Source organism: Dipodomys spectabilis, unplaced genomic scaffold, assembly GCF_019054845.1.
Source record: "Dipodomys spectabilis isolate Male_0828 unplaced genomic scaffold, ASM1905484v1 ptg000034l, whole genome shotgun sequence".
NCBI lineage: Eukaryota > Metazoa > Chordata > Mammalia > Rodentia > Heteromyidae > Dipodomys > Dipodomys spectabilis.
The window spans coordinates 463,045-479,527 of NW_024870711.1; the positions used below are offsets into that span (position 1 = coordinate 463,045).

At 40.6% G+C, this 16,483-nt stretch overlaps 1 protein-coding gene across 1 annotated transcript in view; it reads right to left on the bottom strand.

The window, feature by feature from the left end:
* Positions 1-16,483, bottom strand: part of Dgki (diacylglycerol kinase iota) — a 423,036-nt gene that overhangs the window by 131,889 nt on the left and 274,664 nt on the right. Inside the window, 1 exon segment of the mRNA XM_042677203.1 lies at positions 11,685-11,747. Coding sequence (XP_042533137.1) covers positions 11,685-11,747 — 63 coding nt within the window.

The window sequence follows — 16,483 nt, forward strand, 5'->3', positions numbered from 1 at the left end:
CATAATTAAGTTAAAAGAAATCACTAGGGTGACCCCAATACAATCAGATTACTGTCCTTGTAAAGAAGAGGGAATTTCACCAGGTGCCAGTGGTTGAGATCTGAGGATTTTAGTTTGGAGCCACCCTGAGACTCTTATCTCCAATGAAACACCAAAACAAAAACAAAAACAAAAACTCTCAAAGTAGAGCTGTGGTTCAAATGGTAAAGCATCAGCCTTGAGCATCAAAGCTAAGGGATAGTACCTAAGCCCTGAGTGTCATGCCTTGGAGCTGGCACACACTTTATGTGTACAAAGGAAGGAATTTGGCTGGAGAGATGAACAGAGAGAAGACCAAATGAAAACATGGAGAATATAGCTCTATCTAAGCCAAGGAGACACGGCTGGGAAACCAACCTTGACTGCATTTTCCTCTCAGACTTGAAGCTCAGTCCTGAGGCACTTTGTCCTAAGGCACTGAAAAGAATTCACTCATTTCACTTCAATACAATTTTTGTTTTTACATAATGGTAGAAGGAAAGCAATCTAATCATTTCCCTTCCAAGCTAGGGGAAAAAAAACCCCCATCTTTGCCAGCTTGATATTCATGGTTTGGATATATAGACTCTTCCATTTTGTTTTCCAAAAATCTTAACAACATAGAAAAATCTAAACAATAACTTTGGATTTATTGACTGTTCATTTCTAAGGTCTGATGATTTTCATTTGCTTATTTTTGTTTGTTTTTTTAAAACAAATTCTTCTCCTTTCTTTTTTCCTCACCCCCAGAACATCTGGAGCTTATGCTACAGGGAACCTCTCCTCCTTCAAGCTTTCCCGCTAAGCCTCAGATCTCACCTTGACAATGACTGCCCATCCCTCACACAGGCACACCAACAAAGTTACTTTTGAATTGACCTTTTACTCTGCAGAAAGTGCTGAGTGGTAAGACTGTTCCTACACACCTACTCAGACATGAATAATTCATCCATAAAAATAAATTTTAAAAGCAACAAGATATAATTCCAAATGTTGAGGGAGTCCTTAATGCTTGGTGCTGTTATGTAAGTGTGCTAGGTGTTGGGCTCCGGGCTGACCTTTGCTATGAGAAGAACATGGAATAATCACCCCACGGAGAGACAGGCACAGACCTTTCTGATAAGGCTGCTTCAGACAGAACTCCATTGCTAACACTTCTAAAAGACATTGTAAATTCTTTAGCTGTGCTAGGATTTATTTTTAACTGGGTGTCATTCTGGATTTTTTCCCCCTCATGATAACACTTGAACTTCAAACCTGTAACGCTGAAGATGCGCACATTGGAAATGTTCAAAATTGAATTCTAAGCTATTCAGACTCTCAATTTGCTTTGGAAAGTTTACATAGCGGGGTTTGATTAGAAGATATAAATCATGTGTTGTAAAATTGTTTGCACAATGAAGAGAGTGTACGTGGAGGGTTCAGTTCAATTACCTAAATGCTCTCTTCAAAGTAGAGGGCCTTGACTTTTAAACTGAACTTTGTCAATTTATACAGTATGTTAACAAGCAAAGGTTCTTACCGCTTCTTGTTCTAATCTTCTCATCTATGGAATGAGAATAACAATTGTTATTTAGTAGATTTATTGGGGTGTTAAGCTGATTACAATGCAACATGCTTAGGATCATGTAAGTAACTGTTACCCAGATTCTTGCAGACAGTAAAACGTTGAGTTTACTTTGTCAAGACAAGATCTAGACTCCCATTCAATAACCAGGACCAAGGACAACTCTGCTTGTCCCATAATAAGCCATGCATATTTTGTGCCATAGAGCCTCCTGGGGAAATTCTCATGGGGTTGCACTCTGAAATTTAACCATAAAAAGAACTTCAGAGATGATGGGAATCCCAAGAGTCTACTACTGTGGTTTCAACACAATCAGTGCTGCCCAGACAAACACAGGGCTGGCTCCGTTGGCTGCTCAAAAATGCAAAGACATTAACAGAGGTAAAGGGAATGGTCCAATCAGAGACTTGTGTTCCATCCTGTGGCTCCAATCAGAGACCTGTGCTCCATCCTGCTGCTCTTCTTTATGTTGCTAAGACCTCCCTGAGTGGAATGAAACTCAGGCAGAAACAGGAATTTACTGGGACAACTCACAGAGCACCACAGTACAAAATGATACTATTATCTAAGTTGCAATTGAGGCTTCCGATTGGAAACTAGTAGGGGAGGAATAAAAAGCAACTCTTCTTGGTTTCCTGTGGGATTTTCCATTCCGTGCATTTGTTTATGGCAACAGCAGAGAAGAGTGGCAAAAGAGAAAAAGAAAGAATGATAGATGACCAACAGTCAGGAATCTGTGGACAGTGGAAATGAAGTCACCAGTGGGATAGTTTTGGGGAAAGAGAAGAAGGAAGAGTTGAACATGGGCAAAGCTTAGCAGATTCTTTCACTTAGAAGTTAAGAGAGTAAATTATAGCTTTGTCTTCGGGAGTCTGTGTATGTTTCACAACCTGGTTCGGGGCTTAAATATTTCTTTTAGTTCTATGAACATACAAATTCTTCATTATTCTTGTAAAAAGTCATTTTGCTTTTTTTTTAACTTTTACAAAAGTAATGAGTATTCATTAAAAAACCAACCTGGAAATGCAGAAAATTAAAAAGAAATCCCTATAATCTGAGAGATCGTCACATAGGGATCTAATAAAAGCAAAGGACGAATGAATGACAATAGAGTGTTTAGCCTTTTTGGCATCCTCAACACTGGTTTTTGAATCCTAAACAGCTACTAAAAAATTATAATCTATAAACCAGATAGGGCTTCATAGCAAGTGATTTAGCACTGATTTCGTAGAAGCTACAAGTCTGAATCCGGATAGTTTAATACCCCTCCGTGTGAGCACACATGGAGCACAATTTGAAAGCTCAACTGGGCCATTCATTCCCAGGTGCTCAGGATTGTTTGCCTGTTTGGCACTAGGAGCTTTAATCATGGAATCAGACGAGGTCTGGTGGATATCCAAGCTCCTTCGGGGGAAAGCTTCGTGGCTTACAAAGGCAGCCATGCAGGTATCTACTTTGGCAGTGGGCTTTGTTGTTGTTATTTTTTACTTCCTGATAGATTTAGGTTGTGGTGGATGGGAGGTTACAAGGAAGAAAGGAAAAGCATTCTGAATAATACACATCAAGTTGTATTTTCCAATTAGAGGGTCAATATCAAATAAAACAAGACCTTTCGTAACATATTGCACACATGTAAGAATATTTGTTAGAACAGAAACTTTGAGGTAACTAGCTGGAGAAGAGAATTATAGTGTTAGGAGTCTCCTCAAAGAACCCACGAGTTTACCTCCTGGGCCAGAGGCATGCCTATGTTCAACAACCTGGGGCTCATTTGTTCACTTCAATCATGAAGATTGAAGGTTCTCAACCTGTATCTTTACTTTTTAAACAACCCCAAGCAGAACCTTAAACAAAAACTGGCATATTAAAAGCCATTTCCTTTGCTTTTTGTAGGACTCAGCTGTTGCAGTAAAAATCAATTTGCTTTCTTCCTTTACCAAGGAGACTTCATTTACTGAAAACTATTTTGGAATTCTGAATCCTACTCAGGTAGGACAATTAGGACAATTTATACATTCAAGTAGGCCAAACACTACAATTTACACGTTTCCCCATGGATATAGGTTGAACTCTGCCTTCCCTAAGGTAACGTAGAAACTCATGCAATTTGGCATTAGGACATACCCTACTTATGTTTAAATTGTGTCTGCCATACAGGATGGGTATGGCATGTAACATCCTACCCTGATGGCAGTTAATTGCACTGGTCTCTGCAGAGTTGCTTCGCTGAGTTTGGCCCTGGGATTGCTGAGTAGTGCAGTAGGTGCAGGACTCTGGTCCCGTGCTTGGAAGAACATCAGAAGCTCGGGGTCAGAGCATAGCAAGGAAGTCCATGGTGTTCTTTCTCCTCAGATAGAATAAAAACCCAGATAGGATGTATAAAGTAGCTCGCTGAGAAGTGTGGAAAGTAAACAAGAGCAGAATGGAGACAGAAAGCAGTTTGTGAAACCCCACCCCACTGCGGTTGAGACCCGCTGCTGCCTCCCTTCCTCTGTAAGATCCCAGCCTGGATGACAGCACACAGCCTGAATGGAGCTTAGGCACAAGCAGGGAGAACTCTGGGAGAATTCCTAGGCTATGGGCTGAGTTCATCAAAGAAAGCCCCTGAAATGCTGAGACACCAGGGAAGATCTCTGTCTTTCCTCCTTCACTTTTCCTTTACTTGTTTCTCACATCTCAGCACTTGATCCGTTTCCCCATGCTGGTCATGGTGGCAAAGGCTTTCAGATGTCTCAAATTACTGACATCAGAAATCAGGGATGTTCCCTTTATCTTTCTATCACATCTCTTTCTTATCACTGGAAACAACCAACGTTATGAGAAATGTATGACAGAGGGAAGTAACTAAACCTGTAGTTTTCCCACTGAAGGTCAAATGGAAAACCAGCAATTAAGACCATATGAGATGGTACATGCCTATAATCCAAGCTACACAGAAAAGTAAGAGGATCATGGTCCAAGATCAGCCCTTGGTAAAAAGTCCAAGGTCCTAACTGAAAAATAAAGCCAAATTGGGCTAAGGATGTGGCTCAAGTTGTAGAATACTTGACCAACACAAAGCTCCGAGTTCAAGCCCCATTACCACCAAACATGCAAACAAAGCCAGAAAGTATAAGGAATAATCAAAGGTAGGGAGAAGCTCAAAAAAACAAAACATACAGATGTTTACTAAGGAGGGTGGAGGTAGTTGTCTCTGGGTTGGAGATATATGAAAGTAATCCTAAATATCATGATTTCAAAACTGAAATACAGGGAAGACTCTGCCCAGTCCCCTGCTGGTGGATGGTGTGAACACACCAAGCACATAAAAGATCACAGCAAGGCAATTCAAACAAAGCTAATAGTATTGCCACATGTCTGCAAAGATTGCTCAGATTTGTGGCCTGATCTCAGCTAAGCCAATTGCCTACAAAAGCAAATGAGTAACTTTGACCTTAAAGATCTGGGGGGAAAAAAGATCAACAAAATAAACTCAAAGCAGGCAAAAGAAGGAACTAACAAAAGGCAGACATCAATCAAATTGCAAACAGAAAAACACCTGAAAAAAAACCACTGAAGCCAAAAGCCAGGTCTTAAAAAGAATCAATAAAATTGATAATTATCTAACCGAGGCAAACAAATCTGAAAATGATACAAATTGCTACTATGGGATAGGGGAGAGAAAGAGAGAGAGAGCGTGCTATCATTACAGATGCCATAGATATTAAAAGATGAGAAAATACTATTGCCAATTCTGTACACATTAGCTACCCACTGAGGCAAAAAGGATATATTCCTCATAAACACCATGCTCCTATTTTACAAACCACCAAACGCAGCCAATGTAAGCTAGTTGGCTACTTAAGTAATTCCTAGGAATTATACGTATAGTTAAGATAGTAGGGAGGAAAAATTGTGAACTCCACCTGGTTATACTGTCAAATTCTAACAAACATTTCAAGAACAAATAATATGCTGATAATTTCCAGGTATCTTGGTAAATTACTTTGATAGATATACAACTAACAATCAATATAATGGTGACAAAGAAAAAATTTCCCTCTAACATCAGAGGTAAGGATGCCCATTCTTTCCACTCTGTTCGACCTCTTCTAGACATCCTAGCAGTGGAAATATGGCAAAAGAAAGAAAAACCAGGCATGCACATAAGAAAGAGAACTACTCCAACTCACAGAAGTGTTTTATGTGTAGAAAATTCTGAGTAACACAACCAAACAAGAACAAAAGAGAAGACTGAGCCAACTACAGCATAGAAGATAAACACACATCTTTATACTATCAAAGAGAAATTCAAAGCGGGTATTTTTAGATGCCTAAAAAAGAAGGAAATAAGGCCAGATCTAAGAAAGTATATACAAATTTGCTTAATGAAAACTACTAAATGATCGAGAAAAAAAATCAGTAAATGGAGAAACATACAGAATTCATGAGTAGGAGGTTTTAACACACTAAAAATGTATACATTTTCCAAATTGGTCTACAGAACCAACACAATTTCAGTTAAAATCTTAGTAGTATTTTTCAGAAGAGATAGTTGATTCGAAGAGGGTGTATAATAAGATGAATCCAAATGCCTATGACAAGTCTGAGAATGAAGAATAAATCTGTGGAAATAACCTCATTTGACTGTAAAACACAAAATCGTCAACACATAGAACACAACACAAAATAGACTCTAGAAATTCATATCTGTGTGTGAGTGTGCGTACATCCAATTGATTTTGATTTTGATTTTTGCAAAACTGAAAAACAACCCAATAGAATAAAAATAGTCTTTTCAACAAACAGTAGTACTAGAATCATTGGACATCTCTATGCAAAAAAAGTTTTATTTATATAAAACCTGTTCTTCAATGTTTAGAACAGCTCCACTCACAATCACAGCTGGAAAAGATCCAGATGGCTTGCAGCAGGTGGATGCATAAACACAGGGGAATATCTACATAATGAATAAATATAGCTCAGCAATAAAAGTCAACAAATGACACATTCATGCAACAGCAGAGATAAATGTCAAAGATGTTGTGGTGAGTCAAGAAAGCAGATAAAATGGGCTGCAAATTGTGTGGTTCCATGTCTCTGGTGATCAGTAGTTGGCAGAGTTGGCACTGAGAGAAAAATGACCATAGGATAGATTGTAAAGTAGAATTCTCAGGGTGATGAACTGATGTGTTTCCTGGTTAAGGTGGTAGTCATATAAATGTGCTGGCAGAAAAGTCAGTATTACTGCATATGAGTTTTAAGTACCAATTAAATAAAAGCACATACAACAAATGATCAGTAAAGGGTCATTTATATAGACACAGAACCAGAATCTATTCCAATGCTTGCCTTATTGTTTTGTAATTGGACTTGAGGCAACTCAGTTAGGCCTATTCCTTCTGTGTTTTCTTTCCTAGGGCAGAAACTTAGCTTTTTTCTTAACATATATTTTTTATCACAAAGAAAAAGTACAGAAGGGTTACAGCTACATGAGCAAGGTAATGAGACCATTTCCTATCGAACATTGTTACACCCTCCTTTATTTTTCCCCTACCATCCCTTTTCTCCTCACCTCCCCAACTCCTCCCTCCCCACTGCCCCCTCACAAAGTTGTAAAGTTTGTTTTCAACATAATGTCTTGTATATCTCATTGTTAGATACAGGTCATCCTGTATCCTTATTTCAGCATTTTGTTATTTCCCTTCCCCTTCCCAGATTAGAAAAATGAATATACAAGATGCAGGGCACCGGAATCAAATACAGTGAAAACAGGAGTTATACCATGGGGGAAGAACATACAAAGAAATAAAAAAAATCATGTAGTACATTATAAGTACATTAAAAAGAATAGAAACAAAGATAAAACCTTTTGTGTCCCTATCTTGGGGTTCATTTTGCTTAGCATCAGGTTATATGGTCATAGGTACATAGCTTTTGACCTCTTCTGCTTGTCCTAGACAAATACTAGTTATTGCAGATAAGGAAAACCATGGGACCTATGTTTCTTTGAGTCTGGCTTACTACACTTAACATAATTTTTTCCAAGTCTTTCTATTTCCTAACAAACGGAGTGGTGTCATCCTTTCTGATGGAGGCACAGAATTCCATTGTGTATATATATACCACATTTTCTTGATCCATTCACCTACTGAGGGGCATCTGGGTTGGTTCCATATCTTAGCTCTGGTGAGTAATGTTGCGATAAACATAGTTGTGCTGGTGGCTTTAGTGTGGTCTTGTTTGTAAACATTTGGGTAAATGCCTAAAAGTGGGATTGCTGGGTCATAGGGGAGCTCCAAAGGACACAGCAAGCAAGAACAATAGAGAGCCCATGGATTGAGAGAAGATCTTCACTAGCCATACAAAAGACAAGGGTCTCATATCTAAAATATACTTAGAACTCAAAAAATTAAGTTCCCCAACAACAGATCCTCAAAGAAACAACTGCCCAATAAATAAGTGGGCGAAAGACTTAAAGAAAGACTTCTCTGAAGAGGAATAAGAACGGCCAATAGACACATGAAGAAATGCTCAACTTCTTTAGCCATAAAAGAAATGCAAATCAAAACAACATTGAGATTCCACCTCACCCCAGTTAGAATGGCTATAATCAAGAACTCTAATAACAACAGATGCTGGAGGGGATGTGGACAGAAGGGAACCTTACTGCATTGTTGGTGGGAGTGTAAACCTCTTCAACTACTTTGGAAAGCAGTATGGAGGTTCCCCAAAAGAAACTTAGCTTTCTGATCTCTGTATCTTCAATCTCCACCAGAATATCTAGTATCTGAACTAAGCACTCGAGTGTTTGCTGGAAGATGGCGGGGGAGGGGAGAACTAGGTATAAATGGATTGTTTTATTTCATTTTGATGGGGGGAAAACAGAAGGGAAATGGTACCCAATAAAAGGCAGCTATCAGGGAGACAAAAGGAGAAAGACTAGATAGAAAGGAATAACATCCCTCCTTTTCCTACAGATCCTGGAAGACCGACAGTGGGCAGGCAAAATCAAAGCCCTTCCTCTTCATATAGACTGTGGGCAGCAGAGATCAAAGCTCTGATTAAAGCAAAGCCCCTTGACCACCCTGGAGTAGACCAGCATAGAGGGAAGGCACCACCCCCTCCCTCTGCAGTGAAGTGGGCAGTGGCCTAATCAGATGCCAAAGCAGCTAAGACTCACCCCAAAGGGTTATAAAAGATGAATCCCACAAGCCTACATGAAGATATTGATGTACAGGCCCTTTTGTTGTTGCTCTCTTACACCTGAACTCTGCATTCTCCCTTTCCTCGTCTTTCTCCTTGCCCAGAAAGCAAGCAGACAAGATTTCATGTGGCATAAGGTGACGCTCCCAGACAAGATTCCTGGCTGGCGACTCACACCAACCCACCATTTTGACAGCTCACTTATAAACTCCATGCAGAAAGTACATGTACCTGTTCCATTGGGCTCACCACTACATATGCATCACAAAATCGTATTAGACTCTAGCATGGCAAAGTAACTATTTCTCAATAATATACTGCTTGAAGCCAGGCACTGGTGGCTCACGCCTGTCATACCAGCTACTCAGGAGGCTGAGATCTGCAGATGATGGTTTGAAGCCAGCCTGAGCAGGAACATCCATGAGACTCTCATCTCCGATAAATTTGACTTACAAAAAGCTGGAAGTAGCACTGTGGCTCAAGTGGTAGAGCACTAGCCTTGAGCAAAAAGAGTGTCAGGGACAGTGCCCAGGCCCTGAGCTCAATCAAGCCCCAGTAAAAAATAAAAAATAATAAAAAAAGAAATGTGTATATGTGGTGTGTGTGTATGAGTGTGTGTATATGTGGTGTGTGTGTGTGTGTGTGTATATGTGGTGTGTGTGTGTGTATGTGGTGTGTGTGTGTGTATATGTGGTGTGTGTGTGTGTGTGTGTGTATGTGGGGTGTGTGTGTGTGTGTGTGTATGTGTGTATATGTGGTGTGTGTGTATATGTGGGTGTGGGTGTGTGTATATGTGGTGTGTGTGTGTGTATATGTGGTGTGTGTGTATATGTGGTGTGTGTGTGTGTGTATGTGTATATGTGCTGTGTGTGTGTGTGTATGTGGTATGTGTGTGTATATGTGGTGTGTGTGTGTATATGTGGTGTGTGTGTATGTGTATATGTGGTGTGTGTGTGTGTGTGTGTGTGTATGTGGTGTGTGTGTGTATATGTGGTGTGTGTGTGTGTATGTGTATATGTGGTGTGTGTGTTTGTCTATACGTGGTGTGTGTGTGTGTATGTGTATATATGGTGTGTGTGTGTGTCTATATGTGGTGTGTGTGTGTGTGTGTGTGTATATGTGGTGTGTGTGTGTATATGTGTGTGTATATATGTGGTGTGTGTGTGTGTATATGTGGTGTGTGTGTGTGTATGTGGTGTGTGTATGTGTGTGTATATGTGGTGTGTGTGTGTGTATGTGTGTGTGTGTGTATATGTGGTGTGTGTGTGTGTATGTGGGGTATGTGTGTGTGTGTGTGTGCATTGATCACTTCCTAAAGAGAAGGCTGCAAATAAGATTTAGATAACTAATCTAATCTAAAGAATTACCTTGGCATATCACTACATGTCAGACACCAAAGTTTAATTTAGACATATATACATATATTTAGACATGTATTCATTCCGCCAACCAACCAACCATTGTTTGATTTCATAACACTTTGTATTAAGACCTGTGAACATGGCTGGAGACACAAAGATTCATAGGAACACATTGTCAATGGGTAACATAGATAACAATGAAGAGTTCATGTAGTAAATAACAAATTGAATTTTAAGAACTAAAATAGATTCATCAATAGTGAACTCTAGCCAGACCATAATTAATTATGACACCCAGAAACAAGAAAGCTTTCTTTGCAGCAGTAATAATTCAAATGAGCCTTAACATGTACATAGGATCCTGATAAATGAAAGGTAGAAGATTATACATCATTAAAAGCATGAATTCCAAAGCCAAGTTGCCTGAATTTGAATTCCAGTCTATGACTTATTAGCTTTGTGACATTGAGAAACATATTCAAGATTTCTGTAATGGGAGTCCTAACATGTACAACAGAAATCATATTACATATATACCATCATGTTACAGAGGAAGGAAATTACACATACATATACAGTAACAGTATCTGAAAGATTGAAAATGAAGGTAGGTACACTGGGGGCATGGATGGAGTTGGGAGATATTGGAGAGAATGATGAGGGGTAACATTGATCAAGATGCATGGAACTGAAAGCCCTATGCACAACTACTTAAGGGTAATTTAAAAAGATAATAAATGTTAGTTAAGTATAGTCTATATAGCATGACTTCTCTCATATTGCCATGAGAACATACGTATAAGGAACAATACTTACAACATATAACATCCCATAAGTCTACGGAGCAACAGAATGAAAAGCAGAAAACTGCCAATTATTAAAAGCATGCAGTCTGAAGTCACATTGACTGAGTTTAAATCCCATCTAGGACATATTACAAGCATTTGGAGCAATATGAGAGAAAGACCATGGGGGGAAATAGCACCAAAACCTCCCCAAGTAACATCCTAAGAAGAAAATGAATAAATAAGAATAAAATTGTTTGCCTTCGTCAGGAAAAAAATACAATATCCGGGTGTACAGAAAGCATACATTCCTATGTATTAAAATACATTTTTCTAACCAGATGACAATTGGTGAATTCTCAGCCCATAAATATACAGGTACATGCACTCAAAATTTGGGGATCCCTCCATAAATCCAATGCTTGAAAGCAGGTCCTTGTATTCACCCCTGACTTACAGGTACTGACATGGTCTCATGATAATTGTCAATCTTCCCCCAAACCAATGTGGAACCTAGACTATTATTAACCAGCCCATGCAACCATGAGCCCTAAAGTCTCTCATCAACACATAACACTGTCAACTCCTAGAGGATGGGGCTACTTAAGAGCTCCACAAGTTCATTTCAAATGGAAGCGGGATCCATGGGGGCCATTGTAGTTAGTTGGCAGCAGGCCTGTGGAGAGAAAGGATGCCGCACGTGGCCTGACCCTGAGGAGAAGAAGAGGTTGAGGAGCAAATGTAAAAACAGAATGGTACTGTACTCACATGGTGAAGGAACCGGGCGGAGCAGACACGCGCCGCAGGTCCGCCGCTTGCACCTGATGGATACTAGAGGCAGCAGGGAATGAGCAGCGAAGACAGAGTCAGCAGGACAGCGTAGACAGACAAGGAACAAGCCGGGGAGAGAAAGAGAGACACATAAAGTTTAAACAGAAATTAAATGAGCGCATCACTAATGGTGACTGAAAAGAAAAGGAGGGGGGGAAAAATCAAGCCAGCCACGGAAATAATCCAGAAAAGCCGGTGACAGCAACAAAGCCAACAGGACACACGGAAAGGACTGGGTCCAGGCAAGCCACAGACTGGAGCACAGGACCAGTGCAGGAAGGCGGGCTGCAGATGCGGGGCCGGGTTGGGGGGGTGGGAGGGGGGGGGAGCAAATGGCACTTCACTCATGAACCCTCAGGAAAGAAGGCACACACCTCCACATCAGAGAGAGAGGCAAAATGACACAGAAAACACCTGCTTGACACTGCTAAATGCAATCGTTTCACCTAGCCTCCATGATTTCCAGATTCTACAGAAAGGCCAGCACCCCAAGACAAGACATCGTCAAAAGAGGGACGCGACAAAACTTCCTTCAGCTCCACCATAAAGGCTTTGTAAGCGCTCCAGAGGTCTTTCCAAGAAAGCTGAATTTTCATCCCTGTGATGAGAAATTCCCTCATATTCCTGAGTACAAAAGTGAAACCATCCATGCCTCCCTTTCCTGTAATGAAGAGAATCCAGTGTAGCTATTACGAAAAATAGAGTATAGAATTCAGGAAGCTAAATTTCAACTCTCCTGTCATCTCTATGGCATTGTCCTGTCTGGTCTCATTTGAACAGTTTGCACCCACAAGAGGTCTACTTCCCAGATCTCTCTGCTCTGCTGAGTAGATACATCTTTATACAAGATCGCCCATGAGTTCACTCCAGACTTCTATCCATGAGTTCTATCCATGTTATCATCAAAAGATTCTCAGATACAACTAAGTATGCTTTTTCTCAGCAGTTCCCTAATCCAAAGTTTGCTAATTCGAAAGCCTGAGTTTGGATAAAATATAACTTTCAACTTTCACAATCAAGGGTTAATTGCTAGAGAATTTAAGGGTAACACAATGCTGAAGACCTCCCTTGCACCTTGATTTCTTACAGAGGTTCCGTGCTATAAGAGAACATAATTAAACATATCTGACTGCCATGTTCCTATGAGTATGACCTAGAGAAATCTCCTGTATTAATTTTTAGGTGAAAGATGCCAGAGTTTCATACATCATGCAGGTTCATATGTCATGGTAAGACAAGTTCCACTCCTGGGCCTCTAGCAGGGATAGTAAATATACAATCTGAGGTAATGGGGGCTTTTTAGTTTGTCTATTGTAATAAACATGGGATTCGATGCTAAGAAGTATTCTTTTTTCATAACTTCATGAAAGCCTCTTATTGAACTATTTCTTATGGAAACTCCTCGGACATCTCTGAGGGCCTTCTCTTGAAATCACTCAATATTTACCTTCTAATGAAACAGAATCCAAACATATTCTTAGATTCATGGGATTTTCGATTTCTGTTACTTCAGTCATCATTTCTGAGAAATGTGGCAGAGGTTGCATTGTAAACTGGATCCATCTGTGATCCATCACTGATTCACTGTGTAACTGGGCTGCAAGCGGGGCAGGCACTGGGAACACAAAGAGAAACACCCTAGGCCCTCCTAGAGCAGAGTGGACCGACAAGTAGATGAGCAAGTCTACTATCTCGATCAATGGTGAGATAGTCACAATGGAGAGTATTTCAGAGATAGCAGGAAGGGCATCTGAGAGCTAGAACTTGACAGAAGATGCTTAGGGAAAGTCATATCTCAATGGAGAACTGCAATGTTGAGCAGGGTTCACAGATGAAAAGCGGAGGTGGAGGCCTCTGCACTTAGAGCATCCACGAATTAGATCATGATGATGGAGTAGCCAGGGGCTGCTCAGCAATGGTGGTTTTTCCTGGAGCACAGGAAATGAGGATGAAGGCAGTGATCTAAAGGGTGTGAAGTCTTGCCATTTTCTCTATGTCCTGTCTTGGAAAAGACAGAGGGTGGGAAAGGCAGTAGCAGGAGAGAGAAAGGGACAGCCGGAAAATTAATTATGAGGCTATTGTAGGAATGACTGTAAGAATGACTGCTAAAAAAAATCTCATAGGAGTTATGTTTTGTTTGATTGTGCTGGTTCTGGATCTGGTACTTGAACTCAGGGCCTGGGCTCTATCCCATAACCTTTGTTTCTCAAGGCCGGTATTTTACCACTCGAGCCATAGCTCCATTCCCATATTTGTGGTGATTAATTGGAGATTAAGAGTCTCATAGACTTTCCTGCCAGCACCTGGCTTCAACAAAAGCTATTTTACTAGCACAGCATAGAGGGTGAGGGCATTTAAGATTTGAGAGATTCACTGAAGATGCATTTCAAAGAGTGCTAGCTGCTCTGCTGGATGGTAGATGAGGAGGAGGGAGAGACGACGCCAGGGTCCAGGGCACAGTCAATGAGAGGATGGAAGCTCCACCCATATACATGTGGACGCAACAGACTCATGTCGAGGTGCAAGAGTGGATGACAGGTTGCTGTGAGGTATCAAGGTAAAGATGTCAGCCATGGTATCTGACTGACAGTATTCAGTTTTCTTTAAAAGCCCAGGCTGAAGTCACAGATCTAGGGTACAACCTCCTAATGCAGATACCCAAGAAACACTAGAGCTGAGGTAGAGAAGGAGCACTTGTTCAGGGAGCCTCGGCATTGAAATGTGTACTGTGCAAAGGATCCTAACTAATATGAATTAAACAGCTACACACACACACACACACACACACACACACACACACACACACACACAATCTTCCAGGTAAAATTCTGACCACATTTTAAAGCACTCTTTGTTCCTCTCTAGTAAGAAAGAAGACGAGAAGATGAAACAGTGTTAGTTTTTTTAAAAAGAAATGGAATAAATATCTTTTCAAGTATCTCTTTCATTCTTAGAACAGTCAACTTTTACTTGATGCCACAGCAGAGAAGTACCAGAAGGTTGAAGAAAAAGTTTTAAAGGCAAGATGACCTTCCACTTTGACATCTACTTGGAAATGTAGTGAAGGACATTAGATTTCAAAACAGGGAATTTTTAGGGAAATAGCAACATTCTAACTGCAGAAGGTGAATAAGATCAAGATGAGAGAAACTTATATTTCCCTGGCAAGTCTTACTAGATTCATGCTTTCTTTTGAAAATGTGCTCTTTGAATTGATTTTCCTTAAATACAGTGATTCCTTGTTGCTGTTTGTTTGTTTTGCAGTTCTGGAAACTGAGCTTAGGGTACTGCATATACTAGGCAAGCATGCTACTACCTGAGCCACACCACCAGCTCTTTCGTCTGTATTTTGATTTTGAGACAGGTTCTCACTAAATTTGTCTAGGCTGGACTCAAGATCCTCTTTCCTCTGCCTTCTTCATAGCTGGGATTATCGATAGGTGCCACCATGCCCAGTGTTCAATGTAATGTAGAAAAACTTTTTATAGATAGTAATAAAAATGTGAGTTTTTTTTTAAAGATTTGTGAACTAATTTTTGAAAGGTAGAAAGCATCCTATTATGCACATTTATACCAGTCTTTCCCATGGCTTAAGGCTGCTGTGTTGGGGACACTATCCTCTGTGGGAAGCTCTGGGCTGAGACTCTTCCTAGAATACCTGTACAGGCAAGGACAGGAAATCACATCATATATCTAAGGTGTTATGGAAATAACAACCACCGGGTGCCAGTGGCTCACGCCTGTCATCCTAGCTACTCAAGAGGCTGAGAGCTGAGGATCGCAGTTCAAAGCCAGCCCGGGCAGGAAAAGTCCATGAGACTCTTATCTCCAATAAACCACAACAAGATTGAAAGTGGCGCTGTGGTTCAAGTGGTAGAGTGCTCGCCTTGAGCTAAAGAGCTGAGGGACAGTGCCCAGGACCAGAGTTCAAGCCCCATAACTGACAAAAAAAAAAAAAAATGACTCTTCAATGGTGCACCTGTGCACTCCTGACTTATAGATACCAAAACTTTTGGCTTTATTATGTCTCAGCAGACTATCTAAAATGTCCCAACCACATAGGCTACAGTACTACTACTCAAGAAGTAGCTTTTCATGGATTAGTTCATCAACTGCTGTCAAACCAATGGTTTGACTAACATTTCTTGAGGAATCTGATGAACCAACCATACAGCTGATGAAATCCTTTGTAAACCATAAACTCTGCAATTATATGTTCAACCTAGAAGAAGAAAAAGGCAGCAAGGATGGAAAGCATCAGGAAGGATCTGGGAGTTTCGCTAGCTGCAAAACATAAATAAAGCAAGAACTATGAACTTCAGCAACAGCTCTGGAAACAACCAGGGCATCTGGAGTCAGGAAGAGAAGGAAAGGAAGGACCTCACACCCCAGCCTCAGATGTAGAAGCCGATGCCAAAGCTAAACCACATGGAAAGCACTATCTGACACCATTCCTTCACACCTGCCACCACAGAGAGGTGACAGAAGCTATGGTACCTGCACCTTTGGTTATTCTGGGAACCCCTGCAGATTGTCACTCCATGGAAAAGCCTGCCCTTGGTTTCACAGGCGCTAGGAGGAAGCCAGGCATTCAGTACAATTAATTGGTGGCCATGCATCACTGAGCACAGACAGGAGGAACAACTTTGAGGGTCCCTCATGGCGACAGAGAATAACCCAAGGCAAAGCCTTGCAATGGCCTAAGGTTTAAGGATGTGACCTAGAAAATATCAAAA